Source organism: Panthera leo, chromosome F3 (assembly GCF_018350215.1).
Source record: "Panthera leo isolate Ple1 chromosome F3, P.leo_Ple1_pat1.1, whole genome shotgun sequence".
NCBI classification, from domain to species: Eukaryota; Metazoa; Chordata; class Mammalia; order Carnivora; family Felidae; genus Panthera; species Panthera leo.
The window spans coordinates 13,032,438-13,052,586 of NC_056696.1; the positions used below are offsets into that span (position 1 = coordinate 13,032,438).

At 33.6% G+C, this 20,149-nt stretch overlaps 1 protein-coding gene across 5 annotated transcripts in view; it reads right to left on the minus strand.

Annotated features, from left to right (window-relative positions):
• The window catches only part of KIFAP3 (kinesin associated protein 3), a 181,304-nt gene that overhangs the window by 52,061 nt on the left and 109,094 nt on the right, over nucleotides 1-20,149 (minus strand). For all 5 annotated transcript variants that reach the window (XM_042924555.1, XM_042924554.1, XM_042924557.1 and 2 more), the window contains 6 exons: nucleotides 19,064-19,164; nucleotides 11,305-11,413; nucleotides 9,711-9,823; nucleotides 9,020-9,185; nucleotides 8,267-8,392; nucleotides 4,131-4,229 (listed from right to left, as the gene is read on the minus strand). In XM_042924555.1, coding sequence (XP_042780489.1) covers nucleotides 4,131-4,229; nucleotides 8,267-8,392; nucleotides 9,020-9,185; nucleotides 9,711-9,823; nucleotides 11,305-11,413; nucleotides 19,064-19,164 — 714 coding nt within the window. The remainder of the gene's footprint in view (nucleotides 1-4,130; nucleotides 4,230-8,266; nucleotides 8,393-9,019; nucleotides 9,186-9,710; nucleotides 9,824-11,304; nucleotides 11,414-19,063; nucleotides 19,165-20,149) is intronic.

Consider the following 20,149-nt stretch of genomic DNA (forward strand, 5'->3'; position numbering starts at 1 on the left):
AGACTACAGACGGCACACTGTCATCAATTCAGGCAAGAAGACAGCGGAAAAATACCTTCGAATTGTGGAGAAAAATAATTGGCAATCTAAAACTCCATATTCTGCTAAATGATTATTAAAGAGAACATGCTAGCTATTTTCAGATATATTTTATTATTCATAGATACTCATTTAGCAGTATAAGAGAACATAATTATGAAAGGAAACTCAGAGAGATAGAGAAATGGAATTCAAGAAAAAAAATAGCAAACAGGGAATAGGTCAACATATTCTAAGTCTTGAATAAGTACTAGTTTTTAAAAGGCAATAGTTAAAATAATAATTCAGTTTCAAATGTTAGAAAAATGTTACAAAAATGAGGTGAATGATGACACTATCACATACCATGGAAGATGTAAGTGGGGACGTTAGACTTACAAGTAGAAGAATACAGTCCTTTAAAACTGGAGAGAATACATGTTGAAATTGGGTTTAACTCCTACAAATAAGTAGGGGGAAACAGAGGAAAAACAGAAAACTCAAATTAACAGAGAAACCCCAATGAATCCAAAAAAGGCAGTGAAGAAAAACTTCTTGATCTCCAATATTTACAGCCGATCTTTGTTAAAATTGTATTTGAAACAGAAGCCGGACGTTTCCTCCAAGAAACTCTAGCACACATGTACACAAGCAAATGACATTCTTTGCAGCACTGATTACAATGCCGAAAAAAATTTTATCAAGTTTCACAGCAATTGCAAAGACAGAGGTTAACCTTAATCTTCTACTCATTGGTGCTACTTACTATTTTTCTTGAGGGGAAAAGAGGATACATTTAAAATGTAGAAAAAAATACAGAATAATATATTCTCAGAGAGAATCTAAAAGGACCAAGTCAAATTTGACTTATTTTCCCATGCTGCCATTGTTGGGATTGTATGAAAATTATTACAATAGCATTGGTTCTCAATTTCAGATTCTCAATTTCTATGCATTGTGCAGAGAGCTATTTTTAATATCCCAAACATTTTAATATAAATCATATGTTGACCTAATATAAGTCTATACCAGCCTTCTCAAACATCAAGTTTCTTTCATTCTGTTTAAAATTATATCAAATAATGTTGATCATTAATCTAAATTTAAAAACGGGAAAAGGAAATAATTATATAATAAATCTTCACTTAAAAATTTAAGTATAGCCAAAATCACGATAAAGTACTTAAAATTATAGTGAAATATTTTAATAGTTCCTAATTATGTGACAAAAGACAACAAGACATATTTAGATATCATTGACATCAACAAAAATCCCGGCTTTTGGACACCAAAACACTGGGCAAAAGCACTCAAGCAATCTTTACAATCTCAAGGCATGGATGAAAGCATTGGATCTAAGTAGTATTCCTTGATGCTTTTGTAAAAATTTTAAATCAGCAGATCTTTTCTGTCCCATTCCTTCCATTTTCAACATGTTATATTCGTCAGAATAACTATTTAAAAAGTACTCACTTCAGATTCAATGGCTTCACAGAAACTGAACTTGGGAGAAAATAAAGTTACACTCACAAGAAAAATCAAATGGAAGTGGTCTTAATACTGTGAACTTTGACAATAAGGTACTGAGAGTACATTTTAAATAGATAGACTAGGGTAGAGACACTTACTCACTATGCACTAGCATTTGGTAGGTACCATAAATACTTAATTCCTTAGTCTTCAAAAAAAACCCTACGGCGTGACATGTAAACAAAGGTCTCCTTCAAAGAAGCTACCTTAGGAAAGCTATGCTTTCACTTTCATATTTTCTAACATGTGTTTCTTACAGTGTCTTCTGTAGTTATAGAAATATTCTATTATAAAATATCATTTCAGATTCGCTCAACCCAGAAAAGCATATTAAGGTTTCCAAGAAGACCCTGTAGCAAGAAAACCTGTTTAATTCAGTGTTTTCCAAATTCATTTATCACAGAACCTTTTTTCATGAAGCAACTATTAATACAAAAAAAAAAAAAATCCCTGGAACACCACTGGGGAGAAGGAATTTACTCTAATGTTAATACTGCTCAAAAGAGTGTATCTAGAATTTATTTTCCTGAGTCAGTTTATAAGCCACATTTAAAAAATATTACTTATGATAAAGGAAGCTCTCTCTAGTTAAGGCAAAACAGTGTTTGCATTATTGATAGCCCATATTGAAATCAACATTTCTGAGTTTAGACTTGTTACTCAGACTTGACTCTCAGAGACTCCAGTAATTAATCTCAAAAACAAGGCAATTTTCTCCAAAGATGATACTTAAAGCATGTGTCATTGACTTTGAATGTAAGATCAGAGGACTTTAAAATAATGTTTTGAGCGATGGCCCATCATCATGCAAAAGAAAAAAAAAGTCTTCCAATGTATTAATTTTAAAATTAATTAATTTTAGACACGTGTTCACTGACCTAAGTACTACCCACATGCTAGGTGCTATGTTAAATTTTGAGTATAGATAAAGACGAGGAAAACAAAAGCTTGTCCTCGAGCTTGAAGAGCTCAAAACCTTTGGTAAAGACAGGCATATAAATATACAATTTAAAGTTCTTTACTGGAGGTGAAAATAAATTACTCCTACTGGGAAGGAGGGAGGCTTAACAGGATTAGAAAGGCTTAACTTTAAAGATGGCTTATAAATCTACCTTTAATGAGCTGGAGATTATTAGGTAAAGAAAGAGAGAAATGCATTTGAGGTTGATAAGGCACACGAAGAGGCAAGAAGATGGGTCCTATCTGATAAATGATGAAAAATTTGGGTGTGCTAAGAGAAAATTGTGCACTGTAGAGTTAAAGGGGGAACTCTAGAAAAACAGATTAAGGTTATCTTAATTTTAGATTTTTCACATGGGTAAATAAGTATTTTACTAGAGAAGTTCAAAAATAGTTTTTTTTGGGGGGGTACACAAACATGCAGATGACCACAATAACACACACACACACACACACACACACACACTCACACACATGCACACACACACACAGATGCAGCTTAGATATCACTTCTGCTGCCAGCATTACATGACATCCCCAGACTCGGTTCTATATATATCCTTGGATATACATATTCTTTCCTGTGCCCAATGCATATACCTTTATGACATTGCTACACTGGGTTATAATTTAATATTTCTTATTTACTTGTCTGTCTCTCCAATTAGACTATAAACTCTTTGAGTACAGGGACTGACTTTTTTATAAATCTAGCACTTAAAACACTATCTGTTAATGATTAGAACTTGGCAGATGTCTGCATTATGAATGTCCAATTATGTGTCATAAAAGAGGTAGCAGACAAAATGCTCAGCTACGAGACTGATGGATGGTACTGTTATTATCCACTGTGAACACAGAAGGAGGATACAGGGGAGGATGTTGGCATTATCAAGTACCCTTTTCAATGCAATAATGATAAACTCTCACTTATTGAGTATCTCTGTGTGTTGGAAATAATTACAGGCACTTTAAATCCATCAGTACTTATAACAATCATACAAGGCAGGAGATGTTCCCATCATTTTTATCAGATTATGGTCATTTTATAGATGCAAGATTTTATACTCAAGGGAGGTTAAATAACATATCCAAGGTCCTGCAGCTTGTAAGTGGCAAAGGTAACTTAGAATTCGGGTTCTTTGATTGTAATACATGTAACAGCTCTTTCAACAGGTGGAAGACATCCAGATGGCAGTTAGAAACAAATGCCTGGGACTCAAGAAAGAGAATTTGAAGATACTAAATACTTAGCATATAGTTGGTAGCTGAAGCCATGGGAATAGATTTGTAGAGTGAACACGGTAAGATTGAAAGAGTACTAAGAATAGTACCAGGAACATCTGATAGTTAAATTATGTTAACACAGAAGAAAGTTCTGGTATGTTTGTTAAGTTCTTAGGAATCACAGCCCAATAAGTTAATAAAATCGCTTGTGCTATTCTACCTGTACGCTGACTTGGGGTCAAGAGCTTCCATGAAAAATAGCTTGCCCTCTGAAATTATTTTGGGGCTTGGTATTTCCCACATCATTTGAACATTTGCTAGGAAAAAATATGTAAAGATGCATCTTTTCTGAATATGTGAAATGTCATTATCTGTTGTAAACATTAAAAGGATACGTGTTTCCTTGATTATGACATCTCTTGTGGCTTGGTGAAAAACCATCTGGTAGAAGACATAAATTATCTGACACACAAATTCATCATCTTCTTGTTGGGCTGAAAGGAAGCAGAAAACGTCAAATAAGAGAATTCTATAGTTCTACACAAAAGTGAAATACATCGATTGGAATAGTGGAGAATGAGAAAACTAAAAGGGACAGGAGACAAGTAAAGGGTAATCAATTTGAGTTATTTATAATATATGGGTGGCATATATCATTTATATCTTTATTTAGATATTTTTCTAAATTCCATGATGATGATCAGGAAATTTTATAACACAATTTCAGAAGTTTTAGTAAATTTGGTTATAGTTAAACTACATAGGTAAATTACTTTGAAATACAAAGATAAAACTAAGATTTTGTAAAAAAGAAATTATATCTGCTCTGAGTTTACATCAGACTACTTGAGATGGTCTCAAAAGATCAGGCTGGACTTAGGAAGCACTGAAGGACAAGACTGGTGTAAGAACACAGTACCAGTGTTTCTCTGTAATTAATTCTCACCAGATTTTGCCTCCAGGTATAAATACCTTGATTAAATTAACTTCTATGGCCCTAATGTGAAATGGCGACACTTACCAACACTTGTTTTTTGTCCGTCGTAAGAATTTTTTAAATAATTTTAATTTATGAAATAAATCTGGTTCTATATTTTGTCTGTATAATGTTGACTCCTCATGAGAAAAACAGTTCTTAAAAAAAAAATCACACCTTCTAAATTCTAAGGTTTTGGTAGAAAAACTTATAAAAATTTTTTCTAATGTTTAATTATTTTTGAGGGAGAAAGGGAGACAGAGTGTGAGCGGGGAAGGGGCAGAGAGAGAGAGGGAGACACAGAACTTGAGGCAGGCTCTGGGCTCCGAGCTGTCAGCACAGAGCTCGATGCAGGGCTCGAACTCACAAACTGTGAGATCATGACCTGAGGCTAAGTCGGATGCTTAACCGACTGAGCCACCCAGGCACCCCAAGAGGTATTATTCTTGAATAATGTTAACAACATTAAATTTTGCTTATTGTCATGAAATAAGTTATTTTAGTTTTAATGTAACTGATTATATAAATAGTAAAAGGAATGTTGCATATCATAAGCTAATAAATGTTTAATATTATATAAAGAATAGTTTAATAGGTTAGCTGATATCCACTGATTAATATATAATGGCAAAAGCAAATACTTATAGAAATCTAATTTTTAGGTACTGGTTATGAAATTTCATTTATTAATAGTTTTGTATCAACTCCTGGCATTTGTTCAATGATACCTGTTAGACACAGATTTACAGGTCAACAGAGCATTAGCTATTTGTGTAGAATAAAGTGTGGGACCCTTAAAGTCCAATCTGTTCCAAAGGATTTCCCTCACTAACTTGCCAATGCGCCACTCTCCCAGACTACTTGGGCTAAAATTCTACTAATTACTCTCTCGGTATACAGTATCCCCTTACTTGACCACAAGGGTTTTAATAGAATTATGTCAGGTGTACAACAGTGATTCAACAATTCTACGTATCACTCAATACTCACCATGGTAAGTTAGTCACCACCTGACATCATAAAGTATTATAGTATTATTGACTATATTCCCGGAAATCCATGTATTTCTTAAAAAGAGAAGCATATAGCCTCTGTTCATGACAACCTCATGGCAGAGAACATTAAGACACAGTAAGACACTGTGAGCTGGCTCTGTCAGCTTGCCTTGTACATGTCTCAGCTCCCTCAATCACAATCAAGGGGGAACAGCAATTCAAGAAAACCAGTCATTCTGTTCCAGATTTCTCCAGCTCATCACAAAATCTTCATTCTCACTCTGCCAACTACATTGTCTTCATTTACACCTCCCAACCACCTAGTCTCTCCTTTAATTGTTTCTCATTTGGAAAACTCCTGGCTGGGAGAAGGGTGGACCAAAGTAAATATATATATATATATATATATATATATATATATATATATATATATATATATATATATATATGTATATATATACACATACATATATATATATACACATACACATATATATATATACACACACACACACACACACGTAGGAACACTTCAAAATATGGAGGTATTATCTCTAGATGACCTATTAAATGCATTATGTTAAAGAATTTATTAACCTTTAAATTTATAAATCTTTAAATTTATAAAGAATATATAAATTTATATATATATATACATATACATATACATATATATACATACACACACACACACACACACACACAACATGTAGGAACACTTCAAAATATGGAGGTATTATCTCTAGATGACCTATTAAATGCATTATGTTAAAGAATTTATAACTCAAACTTAAAAATTCAAAAGAGAGAAATGGGCAAAAGACTTAAATAGGTATTTAACTTTATTAGTCATAACTAACTGGCCAATAAACACAAACAGGTACTCAATTATTAGTCATTAGGGAAATGCAAATTAAAACCACCACTCTGAAGGCTACAATTAAACAGACTGATATTGCCCAGACATGGAGGTGATGTAGAACAACTGGAACTTTTGCACATTGCTGGTGGGACTGAAAACTGACTCAACTACTTTGAAAAACAGATTGGCATTATTTACTCAAGCTAAACTTATGTAGACTCTATGACCTAACAATTCTACTCCTAGTCATATGTCCAAAAGGAATGAATACATATATTCATCAAATGAAAAGTTTAAGCATGTTCATAGAAGCAATATTTATAATAGCCCTTCTCCTATCAAAAAAAAAAACAACCCCAAAAGCCACCCTATTGTTTGCCAATAGTAGAAGGGATAAACAGTCGTATATTTGCAGAGCAACGAGAAGAAACACACTTCTTAACACAACATAGATGAATCTCACTTTATAACGTATGACCAAAAAACCCTGGATTCTACTTATATAAAGCTCAGCACCAGGCAAAAGAAATCTACATGTGACAAAAGAAAGGATAGACACCAGTTTGGAGAGGGTGATAATGACTGGGAAATGGCAGAAGAGGGACTTCTAGGGTGATGGTGATATTTTATTTCCTCATGTGAGTGGAAGTAACATGGGTGTGCTCATTTTGAAAATTCATTGAGCTATATTTTTGTATTTTTCTTGTTATACTTCAAAAAAATCTATGAAAAATAATACAAAATGCAGATTTATTATACCTGGCAGGAAAGCCTGAGATTAGAATGTTATTTTAGGCTTCCCATACCTTCCAAAATCCCTACCTTAAAGCCCTAACCTAAATGTGACTCTAATTTGGAGACAGGTCTATAAGGAAGTAATTAAGGTTAAATGAGGTCATAAGGGTGGAGTCCTGATCCCACAGGATTAGTATCCCTTAAGAAGAGATACCAGAGCACTGCGTGTGTGCTCGCTCTTGCTAGCTCACACTCTCTGCCCCGTGAGGATGTGACGACACACCAAGAAGGCGGCCTTCTGGAAGTCAGGAAGAAAGGGCTCACCAGGAACCAAATTGGCTGATACTTGGATCCTGGACTTCCCAGCCTCCAGAACTATGAGAAAATAAATGTATTTGTTTAGGCAATCCAGTCTATGGTATTTTGTTATGGAAGCCTGAGTAGACTAACACAAAGTCCTAGAGAACTTGACGCTAATAGAATAATATTAGGTTCAGATAGATTTTGTATGCAGTGTGGAAAACAATGAACCCTGGCCCCTTAAAAGCAATATGAAGTTAAGGGAAAAATTCCATCTAGGCCTCATTGCCCAATTCTGTAACCATAGCCACTGTGGCTAATTGAATTAAAAATTAAATACAAATTTCAAGTTCTCAGTCCCAATAGACACATCTCAAGTACTCAACAGCCACATGTGTTGGACAGTACAAATAGAGAACATTTTCTTCACCACGGAACGTTTAGAGGACATTGGACCTAGAAGGGAATAGGATGCTTCCAAATGAACCTTCCTGATTAGAAATCAAGACATTAAAAAAAGATAGGAGATCCAATTCAATCAACACAAAGCTCAACAGAAGGACAGAATATTAGTATTTCATCATTGCAGATCTTTTATATTTAAAAATGTAAATAGCCTGTTCATATACTAACAAAAGTAAACTGAAACAAATTATAATTTACCATTTAGCAATTCAATGAGTGCGGGGATTATCCCAGATTTGGCTAGCAATGCAGCACAAGAGTCATCCATAGATACAGTTCCAATCATTATAACCACTTCTAAAACAAGGTCATCTTCTGCAGCACCTAATAAAGTCAAACCACAGAAAGTTTTCATTGAAATGTCCTGATCCAAATCCATTTATACTGCCAAAACTTCGATGCACAGAGAATATACTGTAAGCTATTAAATCAGTTCTTATGAATCCTTAACATGCTTGTAACTTTGTCCTTTCTTCCCATTTCTATGCTCAATGAAGAAGATAGTTCATAATAGTAAGGGAGGGCAGCACTGAAGGATAACACCTCTCTGAAAATGTAAATGAATGACAATGTAAATACAGAAAACCGAAGAGTCATTTGAATGGCTCAAAGAACTTTGTGTGTTCACAGGTATGCATGCATGCAAAGAGGATATGGTATTTGGTAATTTTTAAAAGGCAGGATAAAAAAATAAGCAGGGTAGGGAAAGGAAACCAATATTAAGATAACACGTTTTTAGGAAAAAGAGTACATACATCTAACAGGAGACCTAGTGATCACCTTTCTGGGAGGAAGAAACTAGAACTAGAGCTGAAAGCTGAGGTGTGGGAAGAAAACACATTACCTAGTATAATGGTCACAAAATACTGCTCTAGCAGTTGCTGTCAGCCGCAACAGAAAGAAATAGAAATAACTTAATGATTACGCAAAATGGAAATACTTAGCACAGACCTGGTTTTAGTTTATCCTTGAGGTATGGGACCAACTTGTACTCCTTAAGAACCAATTCCCAGTCTAAGTCTGGAATGGTCAAATTTGCAAGAGTTCCCAGACATTCAATCACAAACTCCTCTTCCTCATCATTAGAGATCTGGGCTGCAAGGTCCCCAACATAATCCTAAATAAAACAGAATTTTAATACAAATTTAAAATATGATTTCTGCAGAAGAACCAATCTAATAATGTAATCCACAGGAAGAAAAAGTAAGTATCAAATGTGATTCTCTTGTTTTAATAATCTTGAGCCAAATTGCTATAGGAATCATCGGTTTAAAGTTTATTATATATTTTTTTAGTTACCTCTATACCCAAAGTGGGGCTCAAACTCACAACCCTGAGATCAAGAGTTGCATACTCTTCCAACTGAGCCAGCCAGGTGCCTCAGGAGTCATTTGCTTAAAAGCCAAGACAAGTAGAGTGAGGACAGAAGTGTTAGGGGTTGGGATCATAAAGCGAAAACAACTCTAAAATTGAGCATGGGACTTCTGGAAACTAAACTTACAAGAAAGTTTATAACAAAAGAACCAACTTGAGTCATGAGTTAATACTGATAAGAGCTCAGTAAGAGTTTTATTTCCAAATGTAGGACTTTAAAGCTTCAATTCTCAGGCTGTTTTAATAGAAAGAAAGAAACTATACTCACAATAAATAAATTTTTAGTTGGTCCATCATGCTGGGAAATGTTCCTAATCATTTTCATCAGCAATGGATCCTTAAACTTCAGAGCCCTCTTCATGAGCATCTTTAGCCCATTTCCTGCAAAAAATCAGAAAACTCCTCCAATAGAATTAAGGTTCATTTAAGTTTAATAAAATTTGTTTAGTTTACAGTTCTCAAAAAAACCCCAATTTACATACAGTAAAATGCCTGAATCTTAAGTGTACAATAGATTAATTTTGATTAAATGTGTGCCCCTGGGTAATTCATACCCATATCAAGATACAGACATTTCCATTCATTCCAGAAAGTGTCCCTTCTCAATTTTCATCCCCAAATGTAATCACTTTACTTCTCCTTTTCCTCTTCCTCATCTTATTTTCCTTCTTTCTTCTTTTAAAAAAAAAAAATTTTTTTTAATGTTTTTATTTATTTTTGAGACAGAGAGAGACAGAGTATGAGCAAGGGTGGGGCAGAGAGAGGGAGACATAGAATCTGAAGCAGGCTCCAGGCTCTGAGCTGTCAGCACAGAGCTTGACGCGGGGCTCAAACTCACGGACTGTGAGATCATGACCTGAGCCAAGTCGGACACTTAACCGACTGAGCCACCCAGGCGCCCCTTCTCTTTCTTCTTTTTAAACATAGATTAGTTTTACCTGCTGTAGAATTTCATATAAATGGTATCACACAGTATGTGCTCTTCTGTGTATGGAATATGCACCACAAATTTTAAAAATGTAAATGCTTTTTGACCCAGAAAATGTATCCTAAGAACATAAAAATCGAAATATGAAGTTTCAGAGAAAGGAAAACTACTGCAACATGGTTTGTTTCAGAAAAGAAGTGGCAACAAACTAAATATCCAAAATAGCTGATTAAATTATAGAAAATCCTTTAATGGATTATTTTGCCACTATTGGCAATTATTTTATATAAAATATCTAATCACATGGAATGAGATTCAAGATATAACTTAAAAAAATGTCACCATATATAGATACAAAAACCAAATTTTATCTTAAAAATCTGCAGAAGCATTGTACCAAAATTTTACCTATGATTATCTCTGGATAGTGGAAGAAAAGATTTTAATTTTTTCCTATTTGCTCATTTGTCCCTTAAAAAAACAAAAAACAGAAAACAAATATGTATACTTTCCAAATAAGAAAAAAACTATTGAGCAGATTCTGAAATATCATAATGCATGACAAGCTATTTTACGAAGGTATTATAGAAACAAATATCTGATACATTTTTATTGTTATTATCTTACACTGTAACAGATTGTTTTGTAAATAAAAAGTTTTGTTTCCTCTAGAAATGTTCTTAAAAATGAAATTTAATTAAGGGTAACTAAACCCTGGTTTATAAAATATTACTAAAGGTAAGTATTTCTACTCATGATATAAGAGTATTTGTTCTGAATCTATCTGACCTTTAAAGATTAAAGCTATAATTTTTAAAACTACTTAAAAATAGGATTTACACAGCTACTATAATTCTTAATTCCTTGTTTCTTTTCCAAAATTTGCCAGTTGCCATATGATTAAAGGTTATCTATGAAGCTCAAAGGCACTAACCTTCACAGATAAGCTGTACGTTCCTTTTGTTAGCAGCAAGATTAATGCAGAAAGAAATGAGTTCCAAGTCAATTCGTTCATCTGAACATTCAAACAGCATCTTCATTAACTAGCAAAAAGCACATGGAATATTTTATTCAAAAAACCACACAAAAAAGCATCAAAAACACCAGATGTATTTTATTACAATGTATTATCTTAGATTCTGTGATGGGAATAATATAATACATTTCAACATATAAGTGGTAAGCTCTCACTATGGACTACTGAATGAATAAATGGTTGATTAACTACTAGATGTTCGCTATTAAAGGTAAACTACTGAGTACAATGGAAAATACAGGAGGAATATTAGATACAGCCTTTGCATTTAAGGAATTTAAAATATTATGTAGAAGTAGAGCATTCTGAGCAAAAAAAAAAAAAAATAGCTTGTGCAAAGGATACAAGGTAAGAAAGAAGAAAAGAAGGCAAGCATGGTTGGGAGTGAGTGAAATAGTGTTCAGATATAAGAAGGTAAAAGCCAAATCATGCAGGGTCTTGAAGTACATGTTAAAGATTTGGGGCTTCATTGTAAAGATAATGGGAAGCCATTAAAGGCTTCTAAGTAAGTAAAATGGCAGGATAAGATCTGTGTTTCAAAAAGGTCTGGCCAGTGTGGAAAACAGACTGAAACAGAGTGAGAAAATGTAGGAAAACCACCTAGGAGCCTAGAGGAAAAGTCCAGGTAAGACGATGACTCTTGGACTACATGGGGCCACGGGGATGGAGATAAAAGGATAGATTAAAGCTGTATTTAGAAATGAGAATCAAAATGGGATTTAATAACTGACTAGATGTTGGGGTTAAGGGAGAGGAAGGGTCAAAGATGACTCCCAGGTTTCTGCACTGAGCACCAACATGGACAGTGGTGTCCACATTTACCAAACAGGAGAAACTAGAGTAGAAAGACTTTAAAGGGAAGACAGTCATTTTGGTTTTAGATGTGTTGAGTTTAATAAGCTGCCTATGTGATAGTGTGGTACAGATATTCAGTAGAAGTTATAAATGCAACCCTGAGTTTATAAGAGATGTTTGCACCGGAGATTTAGGAATTGTTACATATGGTTGATTACTGAAGCTCTGGGCTGGATCCAATCATATGGGCATGGGTATAAAATGAGAAAAGAACTCTACTTAATGATAAAAGAAAGAGAAGTTGGGTCTGAAAGGCAACAGACAGAAAAGCAGAAATCTAGGAAAAGGTAGGCTACCTATGCCATCTATCTGTAATCCAGATTTGTCATGATGAAAGATGGTTGCTATAATAAAGGAGAAATGAACTTTATGCTATAGTTTTTAGAAGCTAGTCTTCTATGACTGGTAAATCAGCAGATTAACTGAGTGTATACTATGTAAAGACATTTTTCTCTAAGTCAAATGGCTAAGACATAGGAAAGTCAGTCCTAAAATTTGCTACCTAAGAATTTCTTATGTTTTGCCTCAGGGCACTACAATACCTTTTTAGATCAACATGCCTTTGTGAATCCAACACAGCACTGTATATACAGGAAGTGAATAATAGCTATTTGTTGACTCGTTAGACCCTCTTCTGTTAAATCTTGTTTTAATTATTCTCTTTGTAAATTTCAGATAACTTAAGTTTCAAAAAGGATGTATGGTCAACATACAAAAATCAATTGTATTCCTATGTGCTAGCAGTGAACAACTGGAAACCAAAATTAACACAGATCCACTTACAACTGCTCCAAAAAATTATACCTAAGTACAATTCTAACAAAACTATACTTATATATATGCTGAGAACTACAAAACACTGTAACAGGTGAGTAGTTAGCAATATATCATGCCTTTTTCCAGAGGGCAGCTCTTTAACCACAAATGTTGCTACTAATGGAATCTTTAGATAAGGAATCATTAACATCTAATAATATTATAGAACAAAAAAATTCTATGGCAAAACTAAAATAATCTTAATCTATTGGATATACATTTAATAGATTTTGCTACCTATCTATATGCTAATTGCCAATTAAAAGTACAAATCAATAAAAATGTATGTGATAATCCTCGAATTAGTATGTTTTTCATACTCTAATTAAAAATTTACTATAGATTTCTTCCAAATTTTTACTGATGTAACAAACTTCTTTATAATAACAAAAATCTGTTACAAAAGCAAATTATCTGTTGCTATTTACTTGAAATTGACCTTGTAGTATGAAAATTGCCCTTGCAAATGGGGTTAGAGGTGATCTATTAGAAGCTGAGGGGTGTTGTTTGCTTTTGGTAATTTCTATGTTAAATCCTGTGGTGAAGTAATCAGGGGCTAGATTTTTAAAAAATAATGCACAGTTTGAAATCTTACCCAACTACCCCCCCTAAAATCAAGAGAAATTAGGACTAAATGTGAATGAAATGTATCATGATATAGAATTAGTTTTTCATAATAGGAAAGAGAAACACTTCAATTTTAATTAAAGCATTCACATTTTAAAATAATAGTTTCCTTCAAACTCCATGGGCAACATTATGTCTCTAATTTGATTGCTACCCCTGGCACTTCAAAAGTAAGTGTAATTGCTGACAACTAGGAAATATTAAAACTAGATTTGTTCTGTTTTAACTATGTCCATTGTCATCTTTTACTAATTTAACAGGAAAGCACTAAAAGGGCTTCAGCCTGTGCCATGAAGAGGCAACAGTGCTCAATCAGACAGGTCCCATATTGCGTATCAGATACCAAAGACTCAAGACTGAAATCACTGTGTCTAGACTCTCTGGCACCTGACTTCACTTATTTACCAGTGACCAGAGGCCAACCCCCACAGCTCTCTGAATTCACATACACCTCTACTACCCCCATCCCCCCACCCAAACATCTTTGAATGATTATGGCAGAACTTTGCATGCCTCAGGAATCTCTTCTGACTGGCTACTCCCTAACTGTGCTGTTTGAAGTGATGCTCTGGTTTCTGAACTTCAGCAGATAATGGCAGGCAGGAGCAAAGGGGGCTGTCAGAAAGGACGTTTACCAGCATTCAGCTAAAAAGAAGCATGTAGATCAAAGAGCGGCCAAATAGGACAACTGTGGTAGAAAACATGTGGATCGCTATGAAGATTCTTACACACTGTTCCAGGGTAAAATATTAAATAACGCCATGACATCATTACCTAAACATGCACTTTGATTGGCCATTCTAATACCAATAAATACTTTTATAAGCATCTGGATGGCATTTACACCTATTTAAACAAAACATGCAACTTAGAGGTCTAAATAACAATGAACTGTTAATGTGTACTTTTAACTATTATTAGAATACAACTATTAACTCCTGGTTATCCCCAAGAATGCTTACCTGAAACAATTCACCCACTGAGACCATTAAGATCATCTATAAAGCCAGACTAGCCCTGGACCCCAAATTTTGCAGAATGGTGACATAATAGGGAAAAAAATTACAATATATTGGGTAATTAGAGGCACTAAAGTACAAAAGAAGAAAAGCAATATAATACTGGGAGAGATTATGAGGCATATTGAACATATAAGCACCTACTCTGAGTATTAAATAATTTACAAAAAGTCTAATTACAGGTTTATCTTATAAAATGCATATAAGGCAGTATTTAAAATGGACAGTGAATGGATCCAAAATAATGTGAATGATTTGATATTTTACTAAGAGTACCGTGTTTTTGTATAGTCTTTTATGGTTTATAAAGGTCCGTTACATAAATATCTAATGTAATTAAAGAACAAGACCATATTCCACCTTTTTTTTGTCATTAAAATGAATATGGGTGACTAATGAACCACTGCTTTCCTTCTTTCAAAGTTATTTTAGGCTTTTCATTTATAATGCTTGACATTCTTCTTTTTTTTTTTTTTAAGAGAGAGCAGGGGAGAGGGGCAGAGGGGGAAAGGGAGAAGGAGGGAGGGAGAGAGAGAGAAAGAGTGAGAGAAAGAGAGAGAGAGAGACACACACACAGAGAGAGAGAGAGAGAGAGACAGAGACAGAGACAGAGACAGAGAGAGAATATGAATCTCAAGCAGGCTCCACGCTCAGCACAGGGCCCGACACAGGGCTCGATCCCATGACCCTGGAATCATAACCTGAGCCAAAATCAAGAGTCAGATGCTCAACTGACTGGGCCACCCAGGTGCTCCTTGACAGTCTTTACTAAACAAATATTAATGTGCATAATTTCAAAGTTAACCAAGTATTACATTAATTCTAAGATCCAAACATTAGATATAGCTTTATTTAATAAGTACAATCAGCTGCTGTCACAAAGTTTTTTTCTTTTGTTTTGTTTTAAGGATTTTATTTTTAAGTAATCTCCACATCCACCATGGGGCTCAAACTCACAACCCAGAGATCAAGAATCACACACCCGACCCATTGAGGCAGCCAGGCGCCCCAGCCAGTAGTTTAAAGCTTTGCTATATTTAAAAACATTACTCTGAGCAGCCTCTACCTCTGAAAGGAGTATCTTTTTAACTTAGGAAGGAAGCTTGGAAATTGCAATTTAATCCCAGACTTGCTTTCCACAATTGTGTTATTCAATAATGCATGTCACACTGGGTGGGAATCAAGCCATGTCAACTTTTCCATAACTATTTCAAAATTGAGCCTTATAAGTATAAGTCATAGGCTGGATAGCATGTTAGGACCAAATACATGTGAGCGTGCCATTTGGTTTCTCAAAATATGGCTTCATACTAAAAAGCTTCAGGATGTTTATGATGTAATTTGGTAACATCATCTCACCGTTCCTATAAGGGTTGAATTTTATTAAAAAAAAAATATTGACTACTAAATAGGTTTTGGAAGGTTTTGTTTATGAAATATAGTTCATAAATGTTATGAAATGTTCTGAAAACCCCACTGCAGAAACGTTTGAGTTAAAAATCATTAGTCAAGAAAACATGCATGAATATTGTTCTTGAAAAGGTATGGGAGAATTTTCTACATACAAAGTTTTCAAGTGCAGTGATAATATTTTTCAGAAACAACCTAAAGAGGCTCTTACTTCCAATTCTTTATTTAAAATAAAGTTTTATGTCTTATGGTTGAGATTATATATTCTAAAAGAGGATAACTCCAATTTGAAGACTCACCAAGAGTAAGTTTTCTATCCCTTTTTATTTTACATTTATTTCTTTTTTATTTAATGTTTTTTTCTTTAAGTCTAATCTGGATAAAAACAGTCAATCTAGGCAAGAATACTATTCTTCTTTGGCTGCTTTCCAATTCATATCCTGTAGTCAATGAAGTTCTGACACTGAATGGGATTGGAAAAGGAACACCCTTTGAAACCGCAAAGCAGAAACCCTTGGAACATATGGAGTGAGACTGTAGTAAATCACCTGTAATCTCCCTTTGACATGGCTACTCTTTTATTGAAAACTTGTTTGACAAAGAATTTGATTACACTTTGCACTGGCTACACTTCTGACATATGTTATCTCTATAAGAAGCCTTGCCTTGTTAGATAAGATATGCTCTATATTCTTTGAAGAATGTCTATTTCCTATAAACATAATTAGTTTATCCACTTGATATAAAAGGCTAAGAAATTACCCTTAAGAGTTTATCAGTTTTTTAATTGCATGTAGATAAAGTGTTAAAATTCTGGAATAGCAAATTCAAATTTAGAACTATCTCACTAATTTTGGATGAATGAAAAGATTGTCAGTAAGAATAAAAAGAGAAATTATGGCTGATTTTTTTTACTATACATTAACTAATTCTCAAGTAACATACATTTAATAACTTATATTAGCTTAATGAGGAATTGCCCAGCAGGAGTCTTAAGAGGAAATACTTTTCTAAGTGTGACTTACTATTCATACTCTTCTAAAGTGTTGGGTTTTTGTTTTTTTGTTTTGTATATAGATTTAGTCTTTATTTTTGAGAGAGAGAGAGAGAACATGAGCAGGGAAGGGGGAGGGAGGGAGGGAGGGAGGGAGGGAGGGAGAGAGAGGGAGGGAGAGAGAGAGAGAGAGAGAGAGAGAGAGACAGAATCTGAAGCAGGCTCTGGGGTCTGAGCTGTCAGCACAGAGCCCAATGCGGGGCTCAAACTCACAAACTGTGAGATCATGACCTGAGCCGAAGTCGAATGCTTAACTGACTGAGCCACCCAGATGCCCCCTAAAGTGTTTTTTAAAGTGTTATTTTTATTGTTTGCCATACACCCTGCAAGTTTGCTTTTTCTATCTTAGGAAACCATTTTATAAAAAATAATGTAATATTTAAAACTGGCCCAACCAGTGTTCCAATCATCAGATATTCAAATTAGTGGAGCTCAGTTTAATAAAGATTGATGGCAAAATAGTGATTCTGTGAATGTATATTCCCTAAGAGCAAAATATGTATAATATGTATAGAATCTCTATCCTTATAACATAGTCCATGTAAAAAAAAAAAAAAATCACTGAACTACTTCAAGATAAAAAGGCCTAACATATGAAATATATCAAGCAACTGAGTCATAGCAAAATCTTTCTTAAAGATAAAAGAATTTTGATAAATCATTTAAAATCACTGAACATAAACCAAATGAACAGGCAAAGTTAGGAAATACTAGCAATATGACAAAGAATTAAAATAGTTATTTCATATTTGAATCTCATTTATTAATACTAAAAATATTAACGTGCCAGTGGAAAAATTGGCAAAGGACATGAATAAATAATTTGTAAATTTTTTCTATACACACACACACACACACACAAATTACTCAGCCATAAAAAAGAATGAAATCTTGCCATTTGCAACAACATGGATAGAGCCAGAGAGTATAATGCTAAGTAAGAGCAGTCAGAGAAAAACAAATATTATATGATTTCACTCATATGTGAAATTTAAGAAACAAAACAAATGTGCAAAGGAAAAACAAAAGAGACAGAGAGACTCTTAATTATAGAGAACTGATGGTTACTAGAGGGAAGGTGGGTGGGTGGATGGGTGAAATAGGTGATAGGGATTAAGGAGTGCACTTGTGATGAGCACTGGGTGTATATGGAAATACTGAATTACTACTGTGTATCTGAAACCAATAAAACACTTTATATTAACTATACTGGAATTAAAATAAAATTTAAAAAAAGGAAAAAAGTGACATGCTAGTTGGAAATACAAACATGCCTTCTTAGAAGAAAATATGTCAAATACACAAGTGTTTGTACCTTTTGACTTAGTAATTCTACTTTTAGGAACTTAAACTAAAGAAAAACACAGGGATGTGGATAAGCATTTATATACCATGATATTTATTCCACCTTATTTCATCTGTTTACCTAAGTTTACTTACATCTGTTTTTATGTGATAAACTGGAAAAAACACACAATTTAACAATAATTAAATAATGATACATTTAAGCAACAGAATATCATATAACTATGAGAAATAATTTTTGAAGACTGTTCAATGACATGGGAGAATACATTGTGATCTAGTAAGTAAATAAAGTAATATATAATTACATACTGTATATAATCTCAATATGTTATTTTTTAACTCTGTAGAAGGAAATATACCAAAATGTTAAATGGTTATCTCTGAGTTTGGGATAACAAAGTTATTTTCATTTTTATACTGCTCCCTATTTTCCAATTTTCTATCACAAACTCATATTATTTTTAAGAGGGAATTTTTTTTTAGGGAAAAATGTATCTGGAAAATCAAGAGAAGAAAATGGAAAATACCTAATTTTTTAATGCTTTTAAAAAACACTTAAACCACTTACCTGTGGTATACAGTCAGTGTATGCAAACATTGATTTAAAGCGATCATCCATGCTAATGTGGTAAAGAACACACATTGCTATTTGTTTGTAGTTTTCATTACCTGGGAATAAGAAATCATGGACATGATTAAATCATGGATATAATTAATTTTTTTGGTATAACACACTCAAATTAATACATTAAGACTTTTAACCTCCTGAATCAAATGCTTATACACCTCTAATTTAGAAAATATTTTGACCTCCCTATTTCAATTTTATAGTCTAGAATATACTGTCTGTGAAATATCATTAATTTCCAAGAGACAACGTGCATTTTGTAAAAAGAAAATTAACCACAAACCAAAGAATTTATTGTTTTCAGTAGCCTACTGTGAACCAGATTGGATCACTGGCATCCTCACCCTGATGTTCCATGAAAATATGTGATTAACACAGCTCCTAACAGTGATGATATAAGAAAAATCGCGAACAGAAAGTATATTTAATTCTTATGAGTCAGAAACTGGAAAAATAATCTAAATGATAAAAGAAGTACAGTAGTATTTGTAACATTAAAAAAATACATGACTATAAAACACTAAGGCCTACAAATAGACTAAGGACCGCCTCAGTACTGAGGCCTAATACACCTCGAAACTGAGAAAGAGAAACAAATGATGTATCATAGATTGAACAATAAAATGGGATTCTATGTATCATGCAGTCCTTCTTTCTTTCAGATAGGTCATATTTTAAGGTCCTATTTATGATCTCTAAGTCAGTGACAGAACTAGAATTAGAAAACTTGTTTAAATCAAGAAACAATATCCTTTTTGAAAATTCTAGGCTATGAGAAATACTTGAAGATATTTGGAATTTAAAAGAATCAAGTAGGTAAGTGAATTTAATTGATAAATAATATATGAAGATTTTAAAAGTTTAAACATGGAGGATAAACTTAGCACCTTTAACCTTGTGTCTACCATACCACAAAATTACTAAAATATGTAGTGTTTTTTAAAATTCTGTTTTAGATTCTTATTGAATTTTTTGATATATTAGGCATATCTTTCCAGATGGTTAGAAATTCTTAGACCATGTGAA